This window comes from Symphodus melops, assembly GCF_947650265.1.
Source record: "Symphodus melops genome assembly, chromosome: 7".
Classification (NCBI taxonomy): Eukaryota; Metazoa; Chordata; class Actinopteri; order Labriformes; family Labridae; genus Symphodus; species Symphodus melops.
Window position 1 is genome coordinate 24,758,999 of NC_136697.1, and position 24,594 is coordinate 24,783,592.

A 24,594-nucleotide genomic window follows, 5' to 3' on the forward strand; every position below is an offset into this window, starting at 1 on the left:
TCTCCTGAACACTGTCAGACGTCCGATTCTTAATTATTCTCCTTGACTGACATGATAATGTAAAACAGCGCTTAGGTGAAACCAAAGCAGGAATTGGTCATGCATGGTCAGGCCTCCTGCTAGGCACACCTTAATCAAAAGTGACGTGCGTCTGAATGCGAGCCAAAATCGTTTTCGAACCCAAATAACAAACCGCTGCTCGGGTTTCAATGACGAGCTACACGGTCGGGGTCAACGGTCTGATGGGAGATTGATATTTCATCATCAACGCCTCAATCTGGAGATTGTTTGTGCGTTTCTCATTTTCAGCAGCTTTCTGGGCCTTGACAGGCTTACATTTGCATTTATTTAGCAGTGACCTCATCCCCCCGCTCCTTTGCACAGCCGGATCGTTTCTCACTTTTAACTGCACTGACCACTGAGAGCTCCCACTGACAACCCTCCACTTCCAACCACAAACGTGCAGAAAAACACAGGGATGCATAATTCAACAGAAAGTAAAAGCAGCTGATGTGGATAAACCAAATGGTAGTGGAGTAACTGCAGTATGTGTGTGTGTGCCTCCACTTGCACATACTGTGTTCATGTTTGTGAATGCACTGTGCACTCAAAGATGTATTCAGATTGGTAAATGTGTGGGTGCGCTTAAGTGCGGGCGGCCTCCAAGAATATATATTGCAAATGCAAATCAGGGAACGTCTATTAGGATCCTTCTTGCCTGCTAGATCGTCTTGTGGTTCTTCGCCAAACACTCAATGCAATTAAATCCTGAATGTAATGAGAAAATGCCGACAGGATTCTACCTGCGTCAATCAATTTTCTACGGATTGAGTGACAATCATGATGCACCGTTCGCCATCGGCACAGTTTGCCCTCTAAAGGTTGCGTTACCGGCAGCCAGTCACTTGAGTGTTATGTAATTGGAAAAAGCACACTGAACAGTGTATTCCTGTTCACTCTGTGCTCACAGCAGGGATGATATCATTACAAAGTGCTTCTCTCATCAAATCCTCTCTTACCATCCACTTTCAGCGGCGCCCTGCTCATCACAGGTTGAGCTTCTACCATGATGCGTGTTATGTGTCTCTGAAGTGTGTGAGTGTGCATGCGCCTATTTTGCTGTTTGAGAAAGTACACGATGATAACTGCTTATCTCCGGCTTTCTTGAACCCCTGACACAGATACAGTCTGCACACGTGTGGAGAACAGACGTCGAGCAGGTGAGAATCAAAGAAGGGAGACTGGAGCGTCAGTGTCTGCTTGTTTTTGTACTTTTGTGTGAACTTGATTGTAGTTGTCATGGTGAGAGAAGAAAGAAAAAAAAGAGTCATGGGACGATTGAGCTTTACTCCAGCCAGGGGTCAGTAGTATTCATATTTATGTGTGAAGTCCTGTGCCCACGTGCAAGTCACACACATTCCTCAAAAACAACGGCAGACATTCCTCTGGGGTCCTGGGAGGTGGGAGTGTCCCATGTGCTTATTAACGGCTCTCTGATTCCCTTGTCAAAATACAGGAAACAACAAAAAAAAGCCTCAAGTCAACAGATAAGGGGCACCGCCGGAGACAGAGAGAGAGGGTCGGAGAGGTCAGGGGCCCCGGGGAGAGCCAGCGAGATAGAAAGAATAGGAAGCGGGGAGATAAAGAAAAGAGAGCGGTGCTTACCGTAGACAATGTTGCTGTGAACCGCAGCAGCGAATAGTACTGTCAATAAGCTGACACTCCATAATTTGGAGGGGGCTGATGGGAAGGCCATGGTCGGGCGCACAGATCCGCCTGTCTCGCTGAATCCTCAGGAGGGGCAGAGGAGCTCTGGAGTGTCACCTGCAGGGAGAGAAAGGAGGAGAGATGAGGAAAAACAAGCAGGGCAAGGAAGACTGGTCACTAATTGCGTCCCTTGCCATTGGTTGGCTGCTGCTGAATAAACGCTTGGCCCACCCGTTACTCACGCATTGCTCCATGGGTATTCATCGATCTGCTTGTGTCATAGCATACTGAGAGGCGATTGAGAGACGGAGGGGAGGAGGGAAAAGGGTGGTAATAGCGGCGAACATTGATGATGGTTGTTGTGGTGTATGGGTGGTATTGAGAAGAAGATAGTAAAGCAAAGAGGGCGAGGGGGTTCTCATCAAGCTGTGCGCGTGGTGTGCAGCAAACACAGGGAGATGAGTGCATTGTACAGCATCAACAAACTCGTGCTAATTAGATGCAGCGCATAGGAACGTTCCCCTTAGTTGGTCGTGGAGAAAAAAAGAAAGATGAAGAAGAGAGAGAGAGAAAATATAACAACACTAGAGGGACGCACCTGTCGCCCACTGAGAATACTCGGTGCGCTTTGCACATTACTGGACACGGACAGCCGTGCATGTGAGCTGCTTCGGCACTCGTCGTCCCTCTCTTTATCTTTGTCACACACACACACACCTCGCACTCTCTGTATTGCTCTCTCTTTCTCTCTCTTACGAACAATTCTTAAAATAGCCCGAGCCGAGGTGAGCGCTCGGTCCATCTGCGAAACGCTCCCTCTTTTATCGTGAATGTAGAGAAAGAGCGGAGCTGCCGGAGTGTTGCCTGCGGGACGGGCGGGCGGTTGCAGGGAGGGGGGGCAGAGAGAGGGAGTGAGGGGAGGGGTGGGGGAGGGGTGGGGGGAGCATGGGATGGGGATGTGGATGCAAGGGATTGAGAGGGGAGGGGACGGGTTAGGGAAGGGAAGGGGCTGTGTTTATTGTTGCTCCAGCCCTTTCCTGTTGAGTGATGGGGAAAAATGAAAACAAAACTAGAACAAGTGCATCCATGGGGAAATTAAGGGAACACTCTGGGCGTGATTTGACACAAGTTGTTGTGCGCTCAGAGTGAAAACACTACTGATTCTAGTGATTGTAAAAAAATAAAATAAAGAGCTCGTGCGTGGTGGCCTGCGACCATTGCTGCGACGGAGCACCGGAGCCTGCTCTCTCCACATAACACCTGCTCCTGCACTTGCTGGAAAGATCTGGTGCTGATGGGATGAGATTTAGAGACTCTTGAAACGGCTGGTGAGGGGTGGCTGCTGCACTCAGTTGCCTAGTTCTGATGGTTTATTTTTTGTAGAGCGATAAAGCGACGAGAGCGAAGAAGAAGAAGAAGTCGGGCATAACGCAACAACAAAACGCATTTTCAGAGTAAATTATAGAACACGCAGGGATTATACAGCTCTCTCTCTCTTTCTCTCCCTCTCTGGGAAGGCATAACGGATTACACACACACACGCACACACACACACACACACACACATACACACACAACCAGCCACCTACCCAGAGTGCGCACACAGACACATTCCTGGAGACGGAAAAGCGTCAGCACTGACAGGTGTCTCCTGTCCGCCCTACAGGCTACAGCCGGACAATAATGCAAACTGCAAAGCAATGTACAGTAGTAACCACACACACACACACACACCGTAATATTCCGCCTCCGGAGTCCGGTTTTACTGACGTTGGTCTCCAATAAGGTCCCCAATAAGGTCCCTCCTTTAATGCGCAGCAGTCGCTTGTCCGGAGCTTCCTCACAATCTGCTTTTATCGACTTTTTTTTATCTCCTTCTTCTGTCTGCTGACTCTTTGTTTTTCTTGCTTTTTCTTTCTCTCTTTTTCTTTCTCTCTCTCTCTCTCTCTTGTACTCTCTGTGTTTATCTCTGCCTCGCTCGCTCGCTCTCCACGGCTGCCGTTCACTGCAGCAAAAACAGTCTGTCTGAAAGACGAGAGGGAGGGGAGGGGACAAGGGAGGGGAGGAGAGCGAGGGAGAGAGAGGGAGGGAGGCGGAGGGAGGGGATTTTAATACGATTTGGCCCGTACCATCGGGATAACAGGGCCAGGGCAGGGGCCTACTGGCAGAGAGCAACATGAAGGAGATGGAGGAGATACACAAGTGTGATTTCACCGTACCGTAAAAAATCACCATAATGTTCCCATGACGCCCCACGGTGAGTCCACACTGACCTTATCGGGCGTTCTCATCTCTCATGTAACACATGTAGGCCTACTGTAGAATTTCCCGCAAAAGCCTCCCCTGTCCTTATCCTCAGTGTTGATACTGAGCTCTGCTGTCTTTAGACTTTGGTCTGAAAACTCTTGAGATGAAGCTGCAAAAGTCCTCTAAGAGTTGATTGTCACAGTTCTTATATAAAGTCTCTTATCATTGATATTAAGGAGCCATTACTCCTCTCTCGCAGATAGGGCCCCGCTGTGTTCCCCGCAGGCCTGATCATTTGCAAAGTGGCAAAGATGAGTCCTTGCTTTGAGGAGTTGTGAGCCGTTTTTTTTGTGTCCCTACAATATAGGTCATACTTCTTTTTTAAGCTCTTTACAATGACCCTATATCTAGTATCAACTCTACATTTGTTTAATGCTTATATAAGGTCTATATCGTGATGTTTATACGCCTGGAAATTCTGTTTTGCATGCTTGTAAACTTTATCAGTCAGTACAGTTCTGACATGCATTTCATCCATCGAGCCCATTTGGGAACCATGATCCAAGGGACGATGAGGGAGGAGGGAGGGAGGGAGGAGGGCGGAGGGAGGGGTTGTTGAACTTGCCAGAGAGGATTAAGGATTAGTTTTTTACTGGCGGATTAGGTCTGTGTGTGGGGAGGCATGATGGGGTTAAACATGGATGGCGGCAGCAGCACGGCAGCCCAATCAGTCAGTGGCGGTGATGGCGACAGAGGGAGGGTGGTGAGTTTTTTTGGGGGGGGAAATACAAAATACTACTAAAAAGGAAAACAACATCACAACAACGGGAGCCGGGAGGTGTTAGGAGTGGAGGAGTGTTTGAGAGATCTTCAAGCAAGCAGCTGCTTTCCACATTGTAAACAGAAACAACGAGAGCTGCTTTGGGCTTCCGTGAATGGGATAATGTCGGGGTTTTTTTCCAAAGCACTGAGTGAAGTCCACCTTCAGGGGTCCTTGAAAGTCCCCCATTCTGATCTCACTAAATTAAAAATACATAATGACAATCCTTATTCTCCACTTGTGCAGCCACATGGTAGTTAGAGTCTACAATTCAACACAACATCTGCATACAACAGTCTTATGACGACACCATTTCATGGCCTTTATGTTGAAAGTAAAGCGGAGTCTTCATGTCTCCCTCAGTCTCTTCACCAAATGGGAGAGTAGAAGCAGCATCTGGCATCATTAAACACTTGTTACGAGGACGGAAAAAGCTTTAAATGTTCTGTTGTTGTCGCATAAGAAAAGATTCAGTTTTGGTTTAAGCGAGTGGACAGCCCCAGGTGCTGAAACCGCGCGCGCGAGCCGACGAGCGAGTGAGGAGCGTGCGCGCGCGCGTGTGAGTGTGTGTGTGTGTGTCCACTGACTTTCACACGACAATGCTCCTCCATACGCGGTGCTGTGTCGTCCTGCGGCGCCTGCTACGTGATGACCGTGTTTTAGACCCGAGCCTGCGCGTGCAGCATGGATAGTAATAGGCTGGTAATGAAGCTCGCGCTGTGCTGCCACACCGGAGCTCAGGTTTCAGGCTTTTTGCCCGTTTCAAATCTGCATTTTAAAACAGTGACCTTTGCGAGTTGAAAAGCCTCAATGTGAAACTTCTATTGCAATTCAGTCCAGATGCATAGTGTGACTGACTACAGAATAAACACATCGCTGGAAGTCACTATCTTTTTATCCATCTATTCATCTAACTGTTCAGCCATCTATGCATCATTTTCGTAGAAGGAGCAGTGTTTTCAGATTCATTCTAGCTGCTAAAGCAATATAACATCGCTCTTTTTTTTATCCATCACTGTATTTTCTGTTCTCCAAAAAGCCACAACCATGATGTGGCACATCTCTGCCGGGACTCGAACCCGGAGCCTCTGGATTAGAAGTCCAGCGCGCTATTCCATTGCGCCACAGAGACTGTGACACGTTTTTTTCGATCAAAAGCGGGTTTAAACTCCCCCTCCCAGCCCTGTGTAGCATCCTCAGCAGCCTCCCTCAGCATCAGGACCGCACTTCTGTGGAAAATTCACGACCGGCCGGTAGGGGGTGCTGCTGCTGCGGAATCACATGTCTATTTATAACACATGGAGATTTTCCATCCCCCATTGCTTCCACACAGGTTATCTCGACAAAACATCATCACATCAGTGATGTTATCAGAGCAAAGCAAGATGGGACTTCTTACATGAATGTTGAATTGTTGAAAGCAACAATAACAATGAGATACAGTGTTCAGTCTTTGAGGAAGCAGCACCAGTGAACAGCCCATGTTTTTTTATTATGAAATCCGCTTTTCTCTAAAACAGATAATTTCTTCAGGGTCTTGTGTGAGCAGATTATGAGTAAATCTAGTCCTAAAGTCTGCAGAACTTGAGCAATCGATTAAGTGCTGTCTGATGACGGATCTGGAGCTCAGATGGAAGAATGCCTCAGAATCATCTAAATTCAATACAAGAAGCTAAAAAGTCTCTAAGAGAGATGCATTTGCAAGTTTATCAAAGGACATTTATTCTGCCAAATATAGGCTTTTCTGTCCTGTCATTGAGTTGTAGTGAGGAGAATACAACACAAACAAAAGACTTCCATCACCTTTCCAGTTTTATAAACAGTGACAGTTATTGTATATTGCTGGCTGTACCCTTTATAAGCAATCACATGTACTCACAAATAAATTCTATCAACAGCAAAGGGGAAAGAAATGCAATTTGACAAGCCTTTTCCCTTTGAGCCACGGGTAACAAATTGCTAAACCAATTCTGCTGGAGCTAACTTGTCTAAGTGGTCATGTTGTTGCTCTCAGCGTGACTTAAATTGATCTAAACGGACGAATTCTCAAACCAGGTGGTAGAAAGCCGTGTATGCGCAGCCCACTCCCCGGTATGTTTACTGTTGTTCTTTTTTTTCTTCACCGTGTGCACTTGTGACTGTTCCCTACGTAAGTGAAGTTGGATCTGACATTACATCCCGGCCCGCCTTTGCTCACACTGCAGGACAAAAGCTGTTCAGGTGCAGTGTGTAGCTCCTCTTGTGTCTCAGTGGGAGGTAAAGCCTGAGGCAGGCTGCCGGTGAGGAGCCTGTTCACATCCTCAGCTTCCACCACTGGGCTGCTTCTTCGCATTTCAGCCCCTCGCTTTCCTGATGCTAAAAAATGCATCTGAAGCCCCAAGAATAGGTGAAATGTGAATGACAGCCTACAGTAAACACAAACACACTTTTCTTTGCAGAGATTGACCTGCAGGCAGACTGCTCAGGCAGGCAGTGAGTGAGCGCTAAAGGCAAAATAAGTGATTAAATGAACATGATGTCAGAGCATGAGTAGACAAATTACATAAGAATATCACATGTAGGACATGTCTAAAAATGGCTGCTGGTTGTTGTTAATAACGAGAACAAGTGTAAAATAAATAAAGTGGGTCACATTAGCATGCACTTTGCACTCTCACTGATTTCATGACCTCAAAGCTTTCCACAGTTTAATTAATTTCAAGGGACAAAACATCACAACGCGTTCTCTGCGTACATCATAATAGAATCTTTTATTTATTATTTTGGATGAAAAAGGCCCTGCAGTCGGCCAGAACAGAACATATACACAGAACTTCCCATAGTGCACCGGGTCCACATCCCCTTCAACCCTCTCCTTTCTGCTCATGTCTTTTGGTGCTGTGCTCAGAGGGACATCAGGGCTATGGAGGCGAGGATGGACAGACCGATAACCGTGTAGCCGGTGCGGTAAACTTCTGGGATTCTGAATCCTTTGCCGAGGTCCCACCACTGTTTTAAATTAAAAAAAAAAAAAAAAAAAAAAGAAGAAGAGGGAAGAGAAAGCAGAAACTTCAGTATAAGATTCACCACCAGCATGTTAATCTCACAAATTCCATAAAATAAGAAAAATGAACAAAATTGCAAAGAAAAGAAAAAGACAGAGCGGTTTCATTTATATATATATATAAAAAAAAAAAAAAAAGCAGGGAGTCTAGACAACACCAAAAACGCTCAAGGCAACAAACCACAAAATGATGTAAATTTATTCTGATAAATAAACTCAACAACATTTCAAACTTTTCTCTGTCAAATGGTGAAGTCCTTACCAAGTGGCGGATGCCGTTGAGTGTGTGGTAAGATACAGGGAAGGCGATGCCTAACTTGGCCAATCCAAGGAGATAGGGGCCGACGGACAGCGAGTGAATCAAGTCCAGGTAGTGTGGGTAACTTCCCGGTAAAACCAGCGCTGCCACTGCAAAGGCTGAGATGGCTAAACACAGACGGAAGAAATGAGATGACTGTCGTGTTCGACGCAACACAAACAGGAGATAAATATAAACATTTTCAAGGCCAGGAGACATGCATGCTGCCATTTGTCCTCCTGGATTAGTCACCATGTTTCCACTGGCCGGTTGTTTTGAAACATCTGAAAGGCTCGGTTATGAGAAGACTATTTTCCCCGCTGTCTGAAAATGAAGGCTTAACAATGGGTTTCTATTAAGCAGAGCAGTCGTTGCTATGCCTTCTCCAACACACTGCACTCAGTGGTTCTGCCTTTATCCCCGCTCAGTCTGGATAATTAAAAGGCCTAATGCTAGAGGAAAGTCCGGCTGATTTCCTTGGAAATGCTCAGAGAAGAGGACTGATGCAAACACAAAAGGCATGATTGAAATCAAATCAAACCAAAACAAATATCCATTGTACTTGTAAATGTTCAAAACTCAACATTAGATTACACCTTCATTTTAATTGCATATGCACAGAAACGTACGAAAAGTAGCAGCAGGACATCTCAACATTACAATCAAAGCTTGATGAATCAATGTGCTGTGTAAGATTTACTCTCCCCGGGTGATTCTTTCAGCCACAGCGTTGCTTCGAGACTTTGTGATGAAGCACGCATGACGTTCGGATGGAAAGAGGAGCCATAACGTCTGCCTGTTATTTCACTGGCAGCTAAAGGTGCTGACCTGTATTGAACCCATTAACATATAAACAAACCCGGCTCCCATGCTTTCCCCAACATGGTACATCAAGGTCAACCGTACTGATGCACAATGAAACAGGAGGTAAATGAGCCCGAGCTGTTAGCGCGTCCGCTGTTCGAGTTGATTTTCCCGTGCAAAGGGTTGAATTCTATTGAACAACTTTGGTTTTGTGATGCCAGTAAATGCTCTTAGCAGCAATCAATAGGCATGGATTAAAAACGCCCTGAAGAGATTTTCAGGGTCAATCAAATGCTGACAGTGGCAGCAGACGAGCTTCGCCTCGATGTCAGAATAATAAACAGGAAGACTCACGAAGGCAGCCTGTTTTTATATCATCTGTTTGAAAACTAATTTGAACAATAAAAGAATATTTACTGCCATATCTACAGTTTTAGTCCACTTTACCTCCACTGAGCCCCACTCCAGTTCCTCTGAACGTGATGGACATCACCATGGGAACAGACCATCTGAGACACACACAAACAAACAAACAAACAAACGTTTAGTATGATGTCATACAGTAAACCACAGGTCAACACGTGGAGACTTCACTGCCTTTCACGTGTTTAAACCATTTTGTTTTCAGTGAAGCATCACTGGTGAGTTGCATCACTGCAACATAATACAGCCAAAAAAAAAAAAAAAAGTGTTCTGTTTCTCAGCCTGAGGCAGCAATGATACATCAAAGAGGCTGACACTCACAAAGCCAATGAGAAGAGAAGGAAACAGATGAAAATTACGAATCAAAAGGTTTTCTTTACTGCAGGATGTCGGATCAAATAAATGCTTTACATGGATTTCACTGGTTCTGGTGGTCAGTCCAGCTGTTTTATGAGCATCAGAAGAATGACGCTGCGAGGTCTCATATTCCACTTTCACGGTTTAATTTTGCTTACTCGATTTTCCAGGCTTTTTGTTTCGTCTTCAAACTACAAAACATGAATGCAGCGTTTGATTTCTCCTCGCCTCCGTCTCTGCATGCTTTATCTTTGAAACAATACTGATCACGATATTGTTACAGCAACACTGTCCTTGATAGGTTGTATGGCATGGCTGCCAAGCCAATAAGGGGGCGGGCCTTCCTGCCTCGTCGTACGGCCAATGGCTGGGAAGCCGTCGCGTTGATGAGCAGAGATTAGCGGGCAGGTGTGACGGAGAATAAATGTTTGGGACTGTGAGACGCTTCGTGTGAGTTGGACGATAGAATTTTTACTCCTTCATGTTTTCTTTGTAAACCTGTTAAGTTATTGTTGCATGTCGAGCGTTATGATATTGACCTGTCCTCCGACACGGAGTAAAACGTGTTACCTGGAACCGATACGAGTGAGCTGGTGCAGGAAGTGACTGCATGTGACAGTGAAGAAGAGTCAGTCTGATGCTGACGCCCTTCATCAGAGCGGAGTGTTTGTCCGCTGCATTACTAATAAATAGAAATAAATGAATCATCATGTATGCTTTTCCTCATTATTTTGTGGCCCCTTGTATCCATTTCTTATTGAAGAGAAGAAGCAGGCTGCACATTTATCACATCAAGTGTGACATTCAGTACGTACTTGTAAATGGTGAGATGAGGAGACATGGGTCTGTTGAGTCTGGCATTTTTGGACCAAAACTTGTTCATCTCCTCCTTAGCTGTGGTTCCCATTGGAGCAGCACTGCAGAGGAAAAATACATCATCTGTGAGCAGAAGCGTTTTGTAGAAAGACTTTATAATACCAGGGTTACGCACATTTGGTCACCATTCCTATTTTTATATCACTACAAGATATGACTCACAGCTCTCGATTCCACTTTCTGTCTAAACATCACTCTCTCTCTCACACACACACACACGCGCACAACTCACTGTCTGTAGAGGACACTGTAGGTTGGTCTGGAGATACAGACACCCTGACGGGCAAACGTCCTAGAGACAAAAAACAAAAGACAGAATTAAGTACTGAACAAAAGTTACAGAGAAAAAAGTTCACAAGCAAATGGTTTTTCATCCTTCAACATCAGGTTGGTTTTTTTTTTTTTTTTTTAAAGATTTCTTTTTGGGACTTTTGCTTTTATTTGACAGGACAGTGGATGGAGTAGGTAATGGAACAGAGAGAGGGGAAGTTAAGGTGGGGAAAGGAGCCAGGAGCCGCCCGCATGGAGGACTAAATTGTTTAGTTTTGTGGACAATCCCCTTTTACAATAAAAAGAGCAGCTTTAGCCTTCGCAGCTAATTTCCAGCTGTAGTCCCCGGCCAGTTGTGAATCGGCAACCTAAAGTGCATAATTGAAAGTAAATACAATAAATGACATTTGTGATAAAAGAGGGAAAAGGGAGAGAGGTTCACAGACATAATATGTCGCTGTATACCATCTGTAGCCGTTTAACATCAGCTTTGCTTCAGGGTCATTTTAGAAACAGGACTGTACTAGCACATATAATATTATTAAACATACCGTTTATGTACTAAAGATACTGTCCACACCACAAAAGGAACCACTAAGTCATAAACGGACAACTTTTTCTCATACAGACATTAAAATTATTCTACTGACCGCAAGAGAGGTTAAGATTTAAGAAGAAAAAAAAAAACAGTGAAACCAGCTGTCCTGGGGTTAAACAGACTGCAACAGATCTAACTTATCGTGTGTACAAATCCAGCAAAAAACAATGTAATCTCAAAGAGGAGAAAAATAAAGAAGATAAACTCTTTAATGTGTTGTCCACTTCATTTATGACAGGAGATCGTTCAATGTTTATGATCCCTCACTATAGATAACAGTATAAAGATAAGCCTAACACGTACTGTGAGCTTAATCCAGGTGTTTTGTTCATAAACTTTTCATTAAGACAACAAAGAAATAAAAACTATTAAAAGACTAAAAGCTAAAAATAAAAAGACCCCTATTAGGAAGTATTACAGTGAGCCTAACGTCATGTGTTTGTTTCGTACAGAGAACAAAAGAAGGCTTAAAGTCGACACTGAATCCTTTTGTGTTTGACATAAATAACAATAATATTTATAAAAGTCAAAGTCCATTCCTGCTGTTTGATCGTAGTAAACAGCAGGAGTGCCCGATGAGCAGCTAGCCTGTTAGCTAATGTCAGCTGCGTCGTGTAGCAGCATGTTTACGTTCAATACGTTAAATAAAAGAAGCTACACTGCGACATTAGAGCTTATTATCTTCAGCTGTTACGTTGCCTTAACTTTAAGGTCTTTATTTTACATGATACATCTGCAAAACGCCTCAAAACTCTTCCCTACAGACCAAACGTCATGTAGCATAGATGTACTGACCTTAAGAGTAGCGCCATGTTTGACATAAGAAGTGAGCGGAAGTGACGTATACGGATGTTATTATATCGCACGCTTGCAGGGTTGAAGCTCAGTCAGACCCCCCTCAGTCTGAAGATTACGGTGTAAACTGGTCTCAGGTTGCTGTGAGAAGGTCAGATGGAGGTGAAGATGTTTTTTGACTGACTCGCTTTTTGTGTGTTTTACGTGTACGAGCTTTATAAATATAAATTTACCAAAATAAAATCCCACTTTCCTTCTTTTTTTTTTTGTTTTAAGAAAGAAGAGCTATACATTAGATAGATAGATAGATAGATAGATAGATAGATAGATAGATAGATAGATAGATAGATAGATAGATAGATAGATAGGCCTACCATGATTCTGTATATTGTTGCTGTGTGTAAAAATAAAGAAATAAAATGACATTTTCATACTATCCATAAATCAAATGTTTATTGCTGCTTATCTCTCTCTCTCTCTCTATCTCTCTCTGTGTGTGTGTGTGTGTGTGTGTGTGTGTGTGTGTGTCACTCAACAGTAGTGCAAATAAATTAGTTTTGAAAACTGATATTTGAAGACTTTAGACTTTATTGTCCCAGAGGGGAAATTCTTTTTCACTATACAGTGCAATACCATTTAAGGGCTACGTGCCGACAAAGAATGACAGCGGGACATACATCGGGGACAACAGGACATACAGTGCATATGGTTATGGAAAGACAGGAGAATGGGACTGAGGTGGATTAATGTCAGACATCTTGTTGAGGGCTTCAATGGCTGCCGGCACTAGGCTTTTGTGGTATCGCGCCCTCCTGCAAAACAGGGACCTGTACCTACCTCCGGACTTGTACCTACGAAGACACGTTTATTGAAAAACGAGAAGATATCAGAGAATTTAAATTATATAGTTTTTTGTTGATTTCTATGTATCATGCTGTCTTTTTATTCTCTTTCTTTTGTCTGGAACTTCAGTCATAATACAGATTCATTTGTTTTTGAGATGAAACTAATTTTAGTTAAAATCATACTTTAATTCTGTGTGCAACAGAAATATCGACCGGAAATAGCAAACAAGAAAGATGGATGGATGGATGGATGGATGGATGGATGGATGGATGGATGGATGGATGGATGGATGGATGGATGGATGGATGGATAGATAGATAGATAGAGTGAGACAACGCTGCAAGTATTTCTACTTCCAAATCTTAAAACTAAAGATGATGAGTCCAAATTCAGGAATATTCACAGGTAAGAGGGAGAAAAGTCTTTAATATTTGGCCTTAATTGTAATATCCAGCCCCGCAGAAAAAGAAATAAATCTGAGATTGAGTTGGGAAAAGATAGAAAAACGTGCTGAAGCTGGCAGCTCAAAAGCTGCAGGAAAAACAAATCCATGCAACTGTAATTAAAAGTATTGACCCACACCCACAATCAGAAATCTACATACTTACTTATACCCACTTGAAGAAGAAATAAGGTTAATGATGCCCAGAAGCATCCTGGACTGTATTCCCATTGGACCGTTCCCATATTAATGCTACAGAAATGGTAAGAGGAGAACATTTAGCACTCAGGTTAGCTTTACAAACCTCCTCCAACTTGTTTTAAGGATATCATTTTGACACCGACTTTTACCTCATGTCTAAATAATTCTGAACAAATAGCTTCGAGCAAGAACTGTCTTCAGAGGAGAGCAGGAAATGCTTTGCTCTACTGTAAGTCGATTCTTTCTCATACTGTGTTGACAGCGAGATAACGAGCATCCAGTGAGTAAAATACTCAAGGAAATTCTTAATGTATGCTGAGATACGGAAACTTGCCGAAACCTGACTGCTGCTACATTTTTGTGGTAGAAAGCAATGTGATTTATAGAGTTAAAAACCTATATGTGACATTATATCACATTTTGATTATTTGAATTTGAATGAAAAGCTATTTCGATGATGGTGTTGAATAATTGAGAAGCAGATTTTACATCTGAAATATAAACTTGTCAGTGCACAGCAGAGAACGAACTCTGTAATGGTTTCTAAATTACCTCGCTCATATTGTTGGCCATTTTGTAATGCAATCTCTTTATATCCTACATAAACGCTGGAATGTACTGCTACTGATGTAATTTTTATAATTTAATATGAGCTGTTAGATCTGTTTCTACCAAGTAGTCTGTCGTTTTAGTGTGGTGTGTGCAGCGTTGACTCATATATAAAGTGATGTCTGGCTTACATTAGAAGCCAGTATGAGAGGAGGGATGTGACTGAAAAGGTTGAAAATCTTTAGTAAAGTTTAGTAAATTATATGTAACCACCACAGCTCAGACTGCAACACATGGTGTCTCCTCCGTCACAGAAGGAGAAAGGATTTCTGGCTCCCACGAAAAGAGTTGACATTGGGCCCCTCCATCACAGCCTCAATACTTTTTGATACACTTTTTAAAGGATACAGTCTTCTCTCGACATAATGAAAAAGTACTGACATTTAAAAAAAAAAAGGGTGCATAAGAGAATAATGTGTCAGTCAAAATATGCAGGCAAACACCTGCACACTGTTTAAATAGTGGTATCAAAACATAATGTAGTTATGCCATTTAGACATTGTTGTTCCAACATCTGAACTATTTTATCTTTACTGTGACAGCAACCCTTTCCATACTGCATCCCGCAAAAGTGCCGTAACTAAGCTCAGCCGTCATCACCTCTTTGTACATTCTTATTGATTCTGCGACAGCGTGATATTCTAGTTACAGTGTGTGAATTCAAATTGCTCTTCATCGAGGCACAGCAGGAGCTCGAATAAAAGGAACATTAATATTGTTTCTTGAAACAGCTGTCTGAATCGGCCTCGTGATGACTTAGAGAGATATAAATCCAAACAAATTCAGGCCTCATAAAGGCATTGTCGTGCACGGGGGTTCTAGGCAGCCAGCCTGAGTTGTGATAGTTTAAGGTCCAAAGATGAATGAACACAAGAGGATTAAAGTGAAATAATAGTCTTTTCCAAAGGTTTCGAAAAAGCCAACAAAATAAAATAGTTAAAAATACTAAGAGCCAGGAATACTTTGGGATACATTTATTTGGTTCATTTCACATTTGGCATTCCTCTACAGCCAAACAGGCGATGATATATCACTTCTGTAACAGTTTATATAAGGCACATGGGTGTACAATGCCACTGATCTGCTGGAAATGTTCTCAGAAGAAAACAAAAAAGGAGAAACTCAAGGCTCAATCAAAAGCCTATTTTCAGCAGTACTTTTATGATAATCAGATTTGTGAACTGATCCATGCAATATTACAACTGACAGAGACACGCACACGGTTCTAGCTTTACAGACACACACACACACACACACACACACACACACACACACACGATCACAGACACACAATTCAAACAGACATTTTCTGAATGTTAATAATATGTCTCCAGCTCCACCCAACCTGGAAGAGAGAAAGAGACAGAGGGAGAAAAAGAGGGGAAAGTGTCAGAGCCCCGAAATGACAGGCGAGAAGATTTCATAAATTCCTTTTGTTTCAATCCATTTGTATTCATCTCATTGCCTTTGTCTTTGTACATTTCCAAATGAATCCCCTCATAACTCTAAGACTTTGATCAGCCGCCCGTGCCACACAGATTAACAGAAATGATTAGCTGTCATGATAAATTGTATTTGTCTCGCCGTGTCTCGCCCCTCTCAGCTGAAACGCCGTGGCAGAGAGCAGATTCTGAGCTATTGTAGTGTAGCCGTATCGTGTGTAAGATCTCTGGGGCGCATCTCAAGAGTCTTCATCAGCCCTGCTTTCATTTCCTTTCTCATCATTTGCTTCTGTTCATCTTGTTGTTGGACAGGTACAATCTATTTCCTGGTGCAAGTGTTACACATGTTCTCTGATCCGGCAGAGGCTCGAAAGATTAATGCCTACACTACATGTTGGGAGACCATATTTTCAAACCTCCAAATCAGAATACTTTAATATTACCACACACCAAATGAGCTGCACTGTTCACACTGGATGGTAAAGGTTTGGCCCTGAGCAGCTTCTTTAAATTGGTTGTTTCCAGCGTTTGCATCACTGAATTAGGTTGCAACAGTGCTTCTTCCAGCCTGAACCCATCGTTTGCTTGTTTTACCCTTTACCTTTGCATGTTGGCATTTCTACCATGGGCATCTCTAAAATCTTGAAATCTAGCACAGATGCAGCTCTTGGCCCAAAAAATCAGATCGCATCAGCTTCCAGTGATGATGTGTGTTTGTCACCATTTTATGCTCCATTTATCAAATGGAATTACCAAGTGAACTGCCAGACAGCAGGACATTTACATGCTATTTTGTCTGAAATCAAACCTGGAAGACAAGCAGTAATCAGTCAAGTGTTGCAGAGGCTGCTGCTTTGTAACACTGGAGAATTATTCTGAATTGAGTGGATTGCTGGATGCCTGACAGTTTGCAGCTGCTTTGCTACATGTTAGGTTTAAAGTCTTTATTTTAGTTAAAGCAAGAGTTGATAATAATTACATTGAAAAAAAACAAAAAACATAAAGCAAATGAGCAATGTGTGTACACAAATTCCATACTTAAGTCAGCAATTCAGGAGAAGCATTCAAGTCCAGTGTCCAACGACAAGAGGCACCCAACCCTGCAAGACTGAGCGCTACCACCGCGCTCGTTTAATCCATCTGCAGTCAGACTGATTAACAGCCCCACCGCCTCATGACTGTATAATAATCATCAATATCATTAATGCCACACACTGTGTTTTTTAATCTGATCTGTTTTTCCACATGGAAAGTCTTCATAGTGTTTAATTCTATTGTATTTTTTTCATCCTTTATTTAATTGTTGTAAACTTGCTCGTAGCTGTTTTTTTAAAAAAACTGTTTTTGCTGTTGATGCTGTTTATATTTCCTGTTTCCTGTTTTTGAGCTGCTGCAACAACCAAATTTCTCCCATCTGGGGATCAATAAAGTTTATATCCTTATCCTTAAATCTATCTGTGGTATCTCATTTCACAGTACAGAGTTGGACAGTATTTGAACTTGTCACATTAAATCACATCACATGGAACGCTAAAGTAACGCATTGTATCATAAGGAATGGTATGTTACCAAATCATATTGTGTTGTGTCGAATGATGCCGAGCCGCGGTGAAACAGATCACAGTTAATCTGTTCAGGTCACTCCCCATATTTCATGCTACACGTGAGCGATGTAAAATGTATCCCCCCCTGTGCAAAAATAAATGTACTGTCACTTCCTGTGCAGCCTCTCGGTTAAAGAAAGGTTTGCAAGCTGCACATGTAGGAGCCATGAAGAATATAAAATGAAGGTGTTGATGCATGTTTCTCACAGACTCTCACACAGAAACAGGCCACAAAGCGCTGATATCTCCGAGTGTAGGGTTCCTTTGTGCCTTTTCAAAAGGACCTTCAACTTTTCTTCCCTCTCGTCAGATCTGTGTTTATCGCGCAGGTATCAGGGTTCGGTGTGACACCAATCAGTAACTTCACGCTGGTAACATCATCCGGTAGCGTTCTGTAGTCTGTATTGTGTGTCTCCATTACGGAGCGCTGTGTTCGGCTCTTTTTAATGTTCTTCGTTGGGGGGAAACAATTAAAGGAGTTCTTGAAATGATGCAGCTCTTTTGATTTACTTTATTAAGATAGTCAAAATGTTGTTGTCCCTAACCCTTGGAGCAATGTGTGAACAGTATATTGAAAAAACAGAGTTATTTTGCAAACATTCTTCTTTGGCAGAAAACGATCCGATCAGCGACTAAAATCCTTGACCCGACCCGTTATCACCACCATCATGTTTCTACACTAGTGTTAGCATGTATCACATGGTGCCGTCTCATGTTAAATTACTTGGTGTCGTTTGGTATAAAAGCATCTTTTTAAGGTGTCTTATTGTAATGTATCATGATAGATATAAATTGGACAGAAACACAAAGTAAATTCCGTTGTAAGGGATTGTTTTCAAACTCCATTATTCAAAGACTGCAGCTCAAAGATCTGTCAACAATAATCCTCCATAATTGCTTCCAACATTGTTAAGCACACATTCCTTTGTTAACCCAACTAATGAACAGAACATTTAAAGTGTTTTTTTTTGTTTGTTTTTTTTATAATTTTGTTGTGCTTGTGTGACTTGACAATGAACTTGTCTTTTCATGTGTCCACCTGTCTACAGGAATCTTTTAGGTCACACCAGGAGAGAAGAGCTGCAGACCCCTTTTTTCTTCTTTTTTATTCATCAGCGCGTCCTTCAAAGAGTGGACGTTCTACTTTTTAAAGAGGTTTTTTTTTTTCCTGTCCTTTTTTCAAGGCCAGTAAGAAGGCCGAGAGCAGGACAGACGATGGTAGAATAGGTCTGGTACATGTGGTTCCTAAGATAGGCATGTCAATCACAGAACCATCACTGAGCATTTTTTTTTTCTTTTAGCTTATTAAGAAGACAAAGAAGGTTGAAACCTTTTAATCTGGTCCTCTCTTAATAACTGCTTACCTCCAGGGCTCCTCCTCAGAATGAATTTACGGACCTCATCATAAATGAAGATGAGCAGACTGTATGGGAAGGCACAGAACCACCACAGGCTCCTGAGAGGAAGAGAGGAAGAGTGTGAAAGGGGCGGGGAAGGATAGAGTAGCAGTGCGAGTCACAGGCAAATTGTTAAATTCATTGCAGCCATTTTTGAATATTAAGGATAACAGGGTGGTGTTTAAGAAGATCACAGACTTCATTTAAAGTCGAGAGTGACAGGCTAATGGCAGCCTATTAGGTCTTTAAGAGGTTATTTTATGGTTCAGTGGAGATATGCATATGCAGAGCGTACTTCAGGGGGTACATGCGCAGAGCGACGTCCATTCCAGGGCAGTAAGAGAGGAAGGCAGCCAGAGCGGTCTCAACGAACAGGCCGAAGATCAGGATCCTGTTCCTGTTGGACGGAAAATGTCAGGAAAAAAGGAAATGATTTAGACAATTTAATTGAGAGTAATGAGACTACGTTCTTTAAAAATCCCACTTTTCCGACACCTTACCTCATGCCCTGTTGAAAGAGGGAGTTCCTCCTGGTCTTGCAGATGATAAGATCGGCCCACTGGACAACCACGATGCTGGCAAAGAAGGATGTGTGGCACGTGTACTCGATGATCTTCCTCTGCTCGTAGGTCTGCCAGTTTCAAACACAAAAAATCCCACATTGGTTTACTGTAATATTCACAGTGTGTGCCGGGGTTTATTTGAGTCATTTCGCTACCTTACCCACTGCTGCCCATAGCTGTCCTCCAGGTCATTGACTTCACGGTCGTCCCACATGATGCGAATTCCCACCAAGAAGCTGGGGAGGAAGCCGTTCTCAGCCAAGATCACTAAGTAGGTGAAAAAACCACCGAGAGCCTGGATCATGCCTGAAAACAGAGGCAGAGTTTGTAAGTCCTCTCAGGAGTCCAAACTGCATAATTAGATGTGTTAATATATAAAGAGTCTTTGTGTCTTATAAATAATTTTCCAATTCAAATGAAGCTCTAGTGTAAGTCCAGTCAGGAAGACAATAACAGCCATCACCATCGGATCTTTCTTCTTCATTCTCACTCATGTTTCTGCTCTCATTCTCGAGATTTCATTTTTGGGCTGTCATCGGGTCTGTCTTCATCAGCGGAGTTCCTCTAACCAATCGCAGGGTGTTCCTCCCTCATTTTCAGCCTATCATCGCTCTGCTCCCCTTTCAAATACGATTCCTTTTCTGCCTTTAGTTCCTGCATGCTGATGTGTCGTGCAGCCCTCCACCTCCACCATCAGCGCCCGTCTTCATCAACAGATTCATCATCCATCAATCCGCTCTCAGGTGTTCAGCTCCACCACCACCACTACGGTCTGGACTCCATGTGGGGGGGATTTTATTCAAGTGACGCTCAGAAGCTCAATCTCCAAACAACATCAACCATCCAATAAAGTCCAAGCGCCAAAGTTTTTCCGTCCACTCACATTTCCATGTTAACCGTTGTAATCTATCCTTTTCTTTATTCACTCGTCTCTCCTGACTGAACTGTGACATTTGGTGCAAGTTTTAGAACAAAGGACACAACATATTTTCAGATAGAGAATCTGTGTTGTTAGTTTATAAAAATTGACAAACTCAAAAGGTACCATTCAAAAACGGTCTCTCGAGTAGTTAATTGCACCCTCTATCAGGAAACAATTAAGAATTTATTAGGAAATTGCAGCGCTGTAGAATAAAAATGGTACCTATGTCGACGCTCATCTCTGTGCCATTTAATCCATTATCATATTTATTCAGGGACTTGGGTACTGTGTAATTTACGAGTAACATAAAACACATGTAGCTTCACTATTATAAGGATGGAAACAGGTCCATTGTGTAAACTGTGAGCCACTCGATTAGATTGTGCACGGTGTAACATCAGGGGGCAACGTTTTGACAGAACAAGTAGAAAAATAACAGAAATTATAGATAATTGGTGTTTTTGGCAGAAAAGCTCTTCTGAAAAAAACAATGGCAGCCATGATACCGATAGTTCAACATTTCCCTTCCACTTATTTACAGGTATTATACCAGGATGGAATATATAAAGTGACTGTATTCACAGGCTGTTTGTCACATTGTCTCTTGATTTTATTTCTTAAACAGGTGATTATCTCCCTATCTCTCTCTCTCTCTCTCTCTCTCTCTCTCTCTCTCTCTCTCTCTCTCTCTCTCCAACCTCTCTTATGTTGCTGTTTGGTTAGTAAATGGCTCCAGACAGCTGAGGATGCCAACAACAGCCCTTAGTGAGTTTTAATTCCATGTTGGAAAATGTGTTTTGTCAGAGTGGGCGGGATGTTTTCAACATGATGGACAGCTCATTTTGGAGCTTTAGTCTTCACATTCAACCTCCATGAGTACTGAAGCAGGAGTGAGACGATGCTGATTAATCTAATGATGGACAGTAATGTGAGAACCTGCAGCAGGTTAGGCTTTCTGTTGATGGGTGTTAACCCTTTAAACTCTACAGTGACAGTATGTTTGTTTTAAGTGATGTTGAAACACAGACTGTGAATATGACAGCACCCACCTGTTACCGCATTAACGATAATTCATGGTGGGTTCAACGCTGGAAATCCTGTCTCAGCCGAACTTTCAGTCAACCTAACAACAGGCCTGTTTTCAATCAGGCTGTAAAAATGTCCCGTCTGCTGGTAAAACAGGCTTTTTTTAATGCAGTGTTTATGTGACTTCTGGGGTTCCTGGACCTTAAAGCAATGATTGTTGCTTGGGTTGTATGAGATACTCAGCCAACACTAAGTGCATCTGCCAAAAGAGATGGCAGGCAGCTCGACCCCTTTATTGAGAAACCGGTTGGAGAATCTGCACAGAAGTTAACGTAACAATTGTTTGATGTCATTCCTTGAATTTTTCCCCCCAAGATTAGTTAGCAAATAAACTGTTATAATGCATAAACAAGCAACAAAAATTGCAAAAAATAATTTTATTTTTTATTTTTTCCATCAGAAATGAAAGCTGTATAAAGCTCGAGCTATAAAAGGTTCGATTTTAGAACAACTGATTTAAAAGAAATCTGTTTCCCAGATTCTGTTAATTTTACTTAATATGAAAAATGGACTTGAGCTTGCACAGCGCTTTTTGAGTCTTCTGACTACTCAAAGTGCTTTTACACCACAGAGCACTGATGGTACAGGTCGCTCTGTAAAGTGTTGATCAGAAATAGCTGATTAATTCACAAACATTTAGAGACGACGATGACTCAACAAACTGAGCCACAGTCGCCACATTTCTCCTCACTTTTAGACTTCATTGTCCCCGTGGGGACTTTTCTGTCCAGCAGACAAGTCCCACCAAAGAACAGTCCGGACACTGAACACTCACTGGTGCTTTGCTTTTACGCTGTCATATCTCCTCACTCTAAATCCGATCATCAATTCTATGTTCAGTGAAAAAGATGCCTCGGGATCTAAACCCGCCACGTCAGACATGTGATTTGTAAACATGACACGTCGTGACCTGTAAAAGTGTTGACCCCGGCGTTGCTCATCTTGGGGGAATCAAGGGAGTTGATGTTAGTCGCTGTATGTTTCGAGATTAGCTTTGAACTGTGTGTCAGCCAATGAAGCCCTGTCCTACTCTGACCTATTTAACAGCTTATGAAATTGGGCCACTCTTTCATTTTTACTATTCCCCAACCATATACGACCAGAGATAAAAAAAAAAAAAAAGTGCATTCAAGTGAGGTTCCAACAAGTGAAACATGACCAAGATGAAGTAGAAAGCAGTTGCACTCTCCGCTCTCTATTTGCTGTAAATGTCACAACAATTAGAAGGAAATTCTCATACTCACTCCTGACTTTCTGCTCACCTTTGGGTCTATTTTTCCTAACTTAACGTACCTTAACATTTAGAGAGGCAGAGACGACTGCCTGAATTTCTGATGAATGTCGTCCATATTTCATTTTTTCCCGCCAGGGATGTTTATAATAGCACCAACTTTACAGCAAGAGGCCTGTCACAGGCAGCCCTGGAACGTAAAAGACGTAGAGCCACAGGAGGACGTACCTATCTGTCCGTAGGCCATGCTGATAAGGCGTTCATTGACCAGCTTGTCTGTTTTCGGGTTCCTCGGCTGGCGCTTCATGATGTCGCTCTCGGCTGTCTCGTAAGCCAATGAAATAGCTGGAACCTGAGGGCGAATGGGAGGAAAGTACAGGATCAGCTCTCTTTATGCACTCTGTGTTATAATAAATGTGCAGGAATTTGTCTTCTTGGCAACGGAACAAAGACATGATGACAGTGCCAGACACGGGGTACTGCAGACATATTACTATTAATGTCAGTCAGCATTCAATCATGGTGTGGAAGCAGAAAAGACAGAAAAAAGGGCAAGAAAAGGGGAGAAAAGAAGCAGCGACAGTGACAGAGAGAGAGGCGGGGAGAGAAGACAAGTAGAGGGAGACTGATTTCAAGACTCTCATGAAATCGGAGGGTAGAGAGGTCCCTGTTATAAAGACCCGATATTGGCTGGTTTTACCAGGTAAGTAACAGAGCAATATGTGCGACTTAGGGCAGGATATCCTCACGACTTATGTGGGATTTGAGGTGGGGACTCGGCTCTGTGTGAGACTGAACACAAGCTCTGTGGTGTACAAATCCAGCATGTTTTTGGTGTTGTTTTTTTGTGTGTGACCCACAGCGTGGGAGAAAGAAAAAGGACAGGACTTTTTTTTTTTTTTTCTGGAATTGATATTTCACACCGCTGAATGTGAGATTTTGTGTGCAATATCCAAACGCCGGTCTAAAGGCACTCTTAAGTATGCCACATCTCACTTTGATAAACATATTCTGCAGCCATCCTTTTCCACATGGCACTGCTCGCTAAAAATAATCTCCGCAGACTCCAAGCGCTGCTTGTCACGGCGAAGTCTCAGCAGAGCCCTGGAGCCTGTTGCCTTGAGTTGAACTAAGCTGTTAACAAGCTGTTAACAACCTTCCCCAGCACGACATTGGGAATGTTGTCATTTTACTTGTGTAGTGTACTACAAACATTTTCAGGTACTTTATTGAATGTTTTAATTTTTGTCATTTTAAGGCGCTACCCTTCAAAGCGGATATCCAGCTGTTTGCTCCACCAGCGGTTATTGGATCCATGCAGACACGTTACTTTTGAAGGGAGGGTTTTTATATGCAAGGCAGGTGCAAAAATTACACGCGTTTCAACTTCAATCATTGTAACTTTAAAGAGCAATTCAGTCAATAAAAGAGTGCACTGTGCCTCTGATCGCAGGCGGTTAAAGAAATATTTGTCAACAAGAACAAATCTATCCTGCTGCTGGAAAACGAAAAAAAGTTCATCTTTTATGTCACCTTCATAAAATAAACTCCTTTTTTACAGTGTGTAAAAAACGTCTCTCGTTCATTTTTCAACCCATGCAGACTTAAAATGACTCCTAGCAGACGTATATGAGGCCACATACTTTATTACTTGTAAAAAAAATAATCAAGTTTTTGTCTCATTGGGATGTATGAGAGCAAGATTCAGCAGCATGCTGGTGGCACGGAGCAGCGAAAAAATTAAAGTTCAAATAATGAGCATAAGTCCTTTTGAATATATTCATCTCGTGCTCCCTTTCTTTTGCAATGATGGATTACGCCCCTCAGGCGAGCAGCGTGCCAGCTACTCTTTTTTTTTTGTTGCTGCTGGAAAATACAATGGCGAGACTGGCATCTGGAAATGGCAGAGCTGTGAAATGTAAATCTGTGTGTGTCAGCGTCACCCCGGTCTTTGTTCTGCCTGAACAAATGGTCGTCGGCAGTCAGCCAAAAGTGAATTTCTCCCACTGACAG

General features: G+C 42.6%; 3 protein-coding genes across 7 annotated transcripts in view; all 3 read right to left on the bottom strand.

Annotated features, from left to right (window-relative positions):
* The window catches only part of cadm3 (cell adhesion molecule 3), a 97,138-nt gene extending 93,413 nt beyond the window's left edge, over positions 1–3,725 (bottom strand). For all 5 annotated transcript variants that reach the window (XM_079348449.1, XM_079348448.1, XM_079348447.1 and 2 more), the window contains exons 1-2: positions 3,442–3,725; positions 1,666–1,824 (exon numbers count right to left, since the gene is read on the bottom strand). In XM_079348449.1, the coding sequence (XP_079204575.1) occupies positions 1,666–1,756 (91 nt within the window). In that variant the 5' untranslated portion in view covers positions 1,757–1,824; positions 3,442–3,725. The remainder of the gene's footprint in view (positions 1–1,665; positions 1,825–3,441) is intronic.
* A 3,780-nt stretch (positions 3,726–7,505) lies between these two features.
* Positions 7,506–12,316, bottom strand: sdhc (succinate dehydrogenase complex, subunit C, integral membrane protein). Its single transcript, XM_079348114.1, has 6 exons — positions 12,239–12,316; positions 10,808–10,867; positions 10,515–10,616; positions 9,367–9,428; positions 8,080–8,243; positions 7,506–7,762 (listed from the first exon to the last, which is right to left on the bottom strand). Exons 1-6 carry the CDS (start codon positions 12,262–12,264, stop codon positions 7,658–7,660), a joined length of 519 nt encoding a protein of 172 aa, XP_079204240.1. The 5' UTR covers positions 12,265–12,316; the 3' UTR covers positions 7,506–7,657.
* Positions 12,317–15,295: 2,979 nt separating this feature from the next.
* atp1a2a (ATPase Na+/K+ transporting subunit alpha 2a) overlaps positions 15,296–24,594 on the bottom strand; it is a 44,128-nt gene continuing 34,829 nt past the window's right edge. The window contains exons 19-24 of the mRNA XM_079347859.1: positions 22,810–22,933; positions 19,503–19,648; positions 19,280–19,410; positions 19,075–19,176; positions 18,747–18,838; positions 15,296–15,681 (exon numbers count right to left, since the gene is read on the bottom strand). Of these exons, the coding sequence (XP_079203985.1) occupies positions 15,653–15,681; positions 18,747–18,838; positions 19,075–19,176; positions 19,280–19,410; positions 19,503–19,648; positions 22,810–22,933 (624 nt within the window). The 3' untranslated portion in view covers positions 15,296–15,652. The remainder of the gene's footprint in view (positions 15,682–18,746; positions 18,839–19,074; positions 19,177–19,279; positions 19,411–19,502; positions 19,649–22,809; positions 22,934–24,594) is intronic.

Excerpts from the sequence above, each read along its gene's own strand:
- sdhc (XM_079348114.1), bottom strand. The coding sequence starts at position 12,264 with ATGTCAAACATGGCGCTACTCTTAAG. Across the intron at positions 10,868-12,238 it reads AACATGGCGCTACTCTTAAG|GACGTTTGCCCGTCAGGGTG; the intron begins GTCAGTACATCT and ends TTTTGTCTCTAG. Across the intron at positions 7,763-8,079 it reads TCAACGGCATCCGCCACTTG|TGGTGGGACCTCGGCAAAGG; the intron begins GTAAGGACTTCA and ends AATTTAAAACAG.